This window comes from Filicampus tigris, chromosome 3 (genome assembly GCF_054856515.1).
Source record: "Filicampus tigris isolate MCC_2025a chromosome 3, RoL_Ftig_1.0, whole genome shotgun sequence".
NCBI lineage: Eukaryota > Metazoa > Chordata > Actinopteri > Syngnathiformes > Syngnathidae > Filicampus > Filicampus tigris.
The window spans coordinates 265232-271613 of NC_141219.1; the positions used below are offsets into that span (position 1 = coordinate 265232).

Here is a 6382-nt window from a genome sequence, read left to right on the forward strand (position 1 = left end):
GGCGAGCAGACAACAAAAGGGGACGCGCGGCAAACATCCCAAAGTTTTATTGTGGAACAACATTGCATCCACTCACACTCCTTCTCTCTTCCCGACGCCCTTTTTGGGAGAACGTTCCTCAAGCGGCGCCAAGTCGCTCGTGCGTGACGTCGAGGCAACCGCCGACACACGCACACGGGCGGGTCAAGGGGCGGAGTCAAGTCAGTGGGAAAGCACACGTTGAAAGCCTAATCGCCGTTGAAAGCCCTAAGCGCGGCTTGAAACCGTAACCTTGGACCGAGGAGCTCAATGTTTCGAAGCAGAGTTGGGGCTTTTCACAAAAGGTTCGGCTTTACGGTTGCTGTTTGGGCTTGAAAAGAAGAGCTCAGACAGCGGAGGCGTGAAGACGAAATTCTCCCCTTGTGGTGACGACGCTCCTTTTCCGAGGAGAACGTCCAATGGAGTTCCCGTGCGGACATTCGGTACGGGCCAATCAGAAACGTCCATCCCCGCGCCGCGCGGCCCTCCGGGAGGCGGCGTTGAGTGCGGCCCGTCGTGCGAGTTCCCGGGCGACGTGCGGCGCTCCACGGCAGCCGCTTTACGTCCCGCGAGCGTCGGCTAGCCGGTTAGCTGACGTCGTCTTGCCCGCCGTCGCGTCGCAGGTGGCGACGTCCCGCGAGCGTCGGCTAGCTCACGTCTTCATGGCGCAGATGGGCACCACGATGACCAGGATGACGCTGAACGTGGCGGCGATCAGGGCGGCCAGCTTGCACGTTTTGGCCCTGCGGAACTCCGCCTCCCGGCGCTTCAGCAGCGAATCGTATCCCGGCGTGTGAACGTCCTCCAACCAGAACGCCAGCTCGCTGGCCGACGCAGACTCGGCCTACGCCAAAACACACAGAGAAGCTCGAAAAGCCAAAGAGCACTTGGAGACCCGAGCCGGCGTTTCCCCTCGCCCTGTTTGACGCGGACACGCACGCGAGCAAATGTCCCACGCCAAATATCACGCTCCGGAAAAGTTCCGTTTGGGTCGGATCCGAGTCGTGGCCGGTACCTGGACGTTGATGGCGCCCTCTGCCGCTTTGTGTTTGTGCCGCTCCGCCTTCCAAGAGTGCGCGACGAGCCGCAGGTTGGAGTACAGCGGACTTCCCGCGCAGTAAGGCGAACTTCCTGCGGCGGGCGGCGGCGGCAACTGGCGCTCTGTCGCGCGCCACGCGGCGCCCTTGGGGGGGAAGTCGTACTGGCGATCTGGCTCCAACGCCTGCGCACACACGCACGCAAAAGGCAACGACAAAGTCAACAAGTCTTGTGTGTGTGTGCGTGTGCGTGTGTTGCTTCAGAGACGAGGGCTGCGCTTTAAATTTGATCGGCTTAGAGCGCTGCAGTGTTTTTCAAACACTGTGCCGCCGCACACTGGTGCGCTATTGGCAGGTGTGCGGTGGGAAATGATCACATTTGCGTGCCTGCGCGTGGTCATGTCTTTACAGTACTCTTCCGTACCAGCAGGTGGCAGCAGCAACAGGTAGCTAATTGTCTTTGTTTCGAGACAAGCGAATTAGTGACGCACGTTTATCCAAACCGGCCCCAGCTTTTTTACACAATTTCAGCTGGCGGTGTGCCGCGGGATTTTTTTTAAATGAGAGAAATGTGGCCTGATTCCAAAAAGTTTGAAAAACACTGGCTTAGAGTGTCAAATTACAGTGCGTGTCTTTTGCTTCTGCTTGCTTTTTGCATATGTGCGTGCGCGTGTACCCCTCTGTCCCGGCATGCCACGTCCTCGTCTCCGACGGCGTGTTTGCGATGGCACGTGTGCGCCAACGTCATCCAGCTTCGGGCGCCCGGCGCCGCCGAGGCCGGGGCCTGGGCGTCGGCGTCGTCCTCGCTGAGCGAGCGCCACGCGTTCTTCTTCGGTTTGGGGCTGCGCTCGTCCTCGTCCTCGTCGTCGTCGTCGGCGTTGGCCTTGGCCGGCGCGTGGCAGCCAAAGACGCGCGGCGAGCCGCCGGCGTCGTCCACGTGCCACCCTGGCAGCGGCGATGACCCGGATGTGTCCTGCTGCCTGGCGCCATCATCTGGTAAGGGGCGGAAGTCGTAGCGGAAGTCTGGGCTCTTGGATGTTTGAATGTTGCGACGTAAGAGTGGACATGTTGAGCCGGGGGCGGGGCCGGGGGCGGGGCCGGGGGCGGGGCCGGGGGCGGGGGAGGGGGCGCGGCCGGCCCCGCCGCCGCCGCCGGGCCTCTGCATCTTGCGGTCCAGCGTGTTGAGCTTGCTGAGCACCTGCGAGATCTGTCCGCGCACGGCCGACAGCGACTCCAGCTTGCTCTCGATGTGGCCCATCCTGGCCGCCAGCTTGCCCACGCTGGCCTTCAGCTCGCCGTCCGCGCCGTCCAGCGAGCGCAGGAGGCGGTCCAGCTGCCAGCGGGCCAGCCGCACCGCGCCGCGCTCCGCGCCGCGCTCCGCGCCGCGCTCCGCCCCGCGCTCGGCGCAACTCTCGCCGCTGTCCGACCTGCACAGTCAAACAAAACGCAGCGGATTTTGATGAGCTTGACCCGGGCGCAAGTTGGCACGCCGACACGACACGCGGGCTCCAAATAGCTGGGCGTGGGCGATATGAGGCCGCGCCCCTCAATCGCCTCATTCCTTGGCGACGGTTACTCAAGATGACGTCGCGCAATCCACAATGACCGCCACCTTATCGTGGTGGAGGGGTTTGCGCGCCCCAATGATCCTAGGAGTAATATTCATTCGTCTTTGAACCTTTCTTACGAAATGTTATATTCACAAATGTACATTTTTCTAAAGGAAAACCCTAGGTTCTATATCTGCTTGTAAAAATGAGAAAGCGGTTCAAACTTTTCAGTTGTCATTTTCGTGTTTTCAATGCGTCTTCGTTTTTATTTATTATTTTACCCCTGTCATATTCATTTATTTATTTGATGTATTTTTTACATTCTGTGTCGGATTCGTATTCCATCTCTCTGCGGAAAAAACCCAAACCCCCCAAACTGCTGTAATCCTGCCCTACCACTAGAGGGAGCCCGCGCATACAAGTGAAATAGCAGCGAAGCACCGACCCGAGCGAGGGGGCGCTGTCGTAGCAGGACGACGGCGCCGCGCCCAGCGAGTCGCACGCGCCCAGCGAGTCGCACGCGCCCAGCGAGTCGCCCGCGCCCAGCGAGTCGCCCGCGCCCAGCGAGTCGCCCGCGCCCAGCGAGTCGCCCGCGCCCAGCGAGTCGCACGCGCTCATCTCGTCCAGGAAGCGGAACATGTCGCTGATGTCGTCCGCCGTCGGCTCCGAGTCCTCGTCGGGGGGTGCCGCCCCCGTCCCCGCGAGCCCCTTCCTCCCGCCGCCCTCCGTCTGGGTCCCCACGCTGGCCCGGGCGTCCCGCCCACACGGCCCGTCGGCGGACTCCGCCCCCGCCCGCTCGGGGCTTCGGAAGCGGCCGTCGCGGCGCGAGCGACTTTGCCGGTCGTCCACGTTGAGGCTGAAGCTCTTGACGGGCCAGGCGGGCCGGCCGCAGGCGTGGCGGGCGCCGGCCTGGCGGGCGCCGGCCTGGCACGCGCCGGCGGCGGGCGCCTGCTGCGGGTCGTCCAGACTTTCGTGCTTGACGCGGCGCCGCTCGTGAAGGCCCGGCGCCCGCGGCGCCTTCCCGCAGGCCGCCTCCGAGCTGCGGGCGAAGAAGGGGGCCGGTCCGGGACGGCGGGGCTTGGAACCCGAGACCCCCGGGACGCCCCCGCCGCAATCGGCCGCCGCCTAGAGGACAGACACAGACACTCTCGCTTAGCTGGGCGCATTCGGAGGGGGAAGCGGCGAGCGCGCGCGCCCGCACGGTTGTGGGTTGGAGTCCGCCGTGCGCTCGGATGCGCTTTTTCCTCTCGCCTTTCGCGTTGGCGTCGCTCGAGATGGACGAAAAGTCACATGGGCAACAGGGCGGCCACTCTTGTTTGGCAGTACGGGCCTTGACGTTGATTGGCCGCCGTTTTGTCTCCAAGCCCCAAATTGGAATGTTGTTATTTGACGTCATATTATCGCTTGATGCAGTACCTCCTATAACCACTTTGGCCATCGTGCTCGGTAGCACACGCGGATGCCGGCGAGGGAAACCACGAAACGCCATCCTTTTTAGCGCGGCTGAAGCGGGCAGCCTTCGACGTGACGCGAAGAATGTTTTTGGGGCACGGGAAAGCGCCAAGGGCCAAATTTGGGGCCGCATGAGGTGGATTCATCGGATTCGTTGCGTCTCCACAAACGCCAGAGGAATCCGAAAAGCGAACATCCGGACTTGACCGTTGTACTTGAAGTCATTTGAAAAGCAACACTTTGACACTTTGAAGCTGGAGTCGACACGTCCCATACGCGCCCTGCCTCGCTCGCGATTGTCTACGAGCCCGACGGACGACCGGTCCACTTTTAGCAGCAAGACGCGTCGCGACTGACCTGCGGGCGGAGGGCGGCCATCTTGCGGAAGTCGTTCCTCTTCTGCGGGCAGCGGGGGGGGCGGGGCTCCGGCGGGGGCCCCGGGCACGAGGGCCCCGGGCACGAGGGCCCCGGGCACGAGGGCCCCGGGCACGAGGGCCCCGGGCACGAGGGCCCCGGGCACGAGGGCGAGTACCGGGGCAGGTGGTGCAGTTTGTCCGGGGACGCCGCCGGGCCGCCCGCCCCCAACAGGAAGTCGGGCTCGGAGGCTTCCGGCCAGGGGGGGTCGGCGTAGCGGCGACGTGGGCGCGGCCCCCCCAGACTGCGCTCCTCACGCTCCTGCTCTTCGCCACCGCCGTGAGCGCGCACCAGCTTGAACATGGCGACGACGTCCGCCGCCAGCACGCGCCTCTTGGACTGCGCGTCGCCGCCGGGCGCGCGCATCTTGTCGCGGAACAGCGTGGCGGGAAAGTGCGGGTCCAGGCTGGCCGCGCGGAACAGGAGCGCGCGCAGCTCGGCCAGGCGCGGCGTGGACACGCGCGCGCACAGCGACGCGCACAGGTCCTGCTCGGACACGTGCGCGTGCTGGGCGTCCAGGTCCGCCAGGATGCGGCTCAGGAACAAAGACTCGTCCGGAGCGGAGTCCATGCTGCGTCCGAGCGGAACCGACTCAAAGAGACCCCGTTCCCGCTCCGTTCGCTCGCTCGCTCGCTCGCTGCGCGTTCGCGTGCCGCCGCTGCGCGCGTCCGCCGGCCAGCTTGGAGCAAAAAAGCTCGCGCGCACGCGGCCAGCCCAGCAGCTGCGCGTGGTGGCTATCCTCGCGGCTCATCTTCCGAGTCCGGAAGCCGCCGAGCGGGCGGCGGACTCGACGCAGCCGCCGGCACGCGCGGGCAGCGGCTGTGACGTCACATTTGGGCCACGATGACGCCACGCCAGCGGCGGCTGTCCAGAGTGCAGCGTGACGCCGCCGCACATACACACACACACACACAAAATAAGCTGTCAAAATAAGAGCGAGCGGAACACAGCTGCATGGGGGGGGGGGGGGGGGGGGGGGGAAACCCCAAAAGATGATTTCTATGCTTAATTGTGCTTCCGCTGTTCCGAGGCCGCTTAGGCATTGATTTGATATTGATCCGAATCTGCCTGCACATGCACCGAGGCTTTGGACTTGCTCATTGTTTTTGGAAGGCAATGAGTGACTCGACTCCAGAACAGCAGTCGATCCCCTTTTCGTTCTTCTTGACTTTTCTTTTGCTTGACCTGGTCAACAGTCGCTCACTTGTCCATATCGCGGGCGTCGGGCCACGACCAGCTCCGAGGTCACAATTTGTTCTGCACACTATTTCAGTCAGTCCGCGCGTAGGCGCGGGTGTCGTCATTCTGACACGATGTAGTGTCGAAAATGGCCCGCTGTCTTATTTTGTCTTGGACGGTAACGCAAAATGCGTGGCTGGCCGTTTGGAGCCTCTGCGGAAAAGAAAGTGATGACTTTGGCGGAGCTCGGATTCCGACCCGCACCAGCAATTGGGAAAGAGCAAGCGCAACTTGCGGCAGCGGCAGCGGCAGCGGCAGCGGCAGCGGCAGCGGCAGCGGCAGCGGCAGCGGCAGCGGCAGCGGCAGCGGCAGCGGCAGCGGCAGCGGCAGCGGCAGCGGCAGCGGCAGCGGTCGAGGCGGCCTTCACGTCACTTCCGCCGCCTTTCACGTCTGCCTCACTCGAGGCAGCTGCCTTTTCATTTTCTCCTTCTGCCGGGACATTTGGCAAGTCCATTCGACCTTCTGCCGCTAACTTTTCTCATTGCGCTGCGTCCAACGTTTTTATGAACGGCTTCTTTTTGTTCCTACGTGTTTATAAACGACTTTTTTGTTCGTGCTCAGTACACACGATGAAACACCTCTCGAGGCATACAACGGGGGCGACATGGCTCAGCGGTAGAGCGGTCGTTTCGCAAGCCATGTCCAAGTGTCCTTCCTAGAGCAAGATGCACA

The 6382-nt window shown here is 63.2% G+C and overlaps 1 protein-coding gene across 1 annotated transcript; it reads right to left on the bottom strand.

Annotated features, from left to right (window-relative positions):
- Positions 1-31: 31 nt before the first annotated feature.
- Positions 32-5278, bottom strand: LOC147149460 (major intrinsically disordered Notch2-binding receptor 1-like). The gene is made up of 5 exons (XM_086026836.1): positions 4415-5278; positions 3051-3730; positions 1732-2482; positions 1034-1240; positions 32-862 (listed from the first exon to the last, which is right to left on the bottom strand). Exons 1-5 carry the CDS (start codon positions 5039-5041, stop codon positions 671-673), a joined length of 2457 nt encoding a protein of 818 aa, XP_085882962.1. The 5' UTR covers positions 5042-5278; the 3' UTR covers positions 32-670.
- Positions 5279-6382: the final 1104 nt, after the last annotated feature.

Excerpts from the sequence above, each read along its gene's own strand:
- LOC147149460 (XM_086026836.1), bottom strand. The coding sequence starts at position 5,041 with ATGGACTCCGCTCCGGACGAGTCTTTGTTCCTGAGCCGCATCCTGGCG. Across the intron at positions 2,483-3,050 it reads GACAGCGCCCCCTCGCTCGG|GTCGGACAGCGGCGAGAGTT; the intron begins GTCGGTGCTTCG and ends TTGACTGTGCAG. Across the intron at positions 863-1,033 it reads AGGGCGCCATCAACGTCCAG|GCCGAGTCTGCGTCGGCCAG; the intron begins GTACCGGCCACG and ends GTTTTGGCGTAG.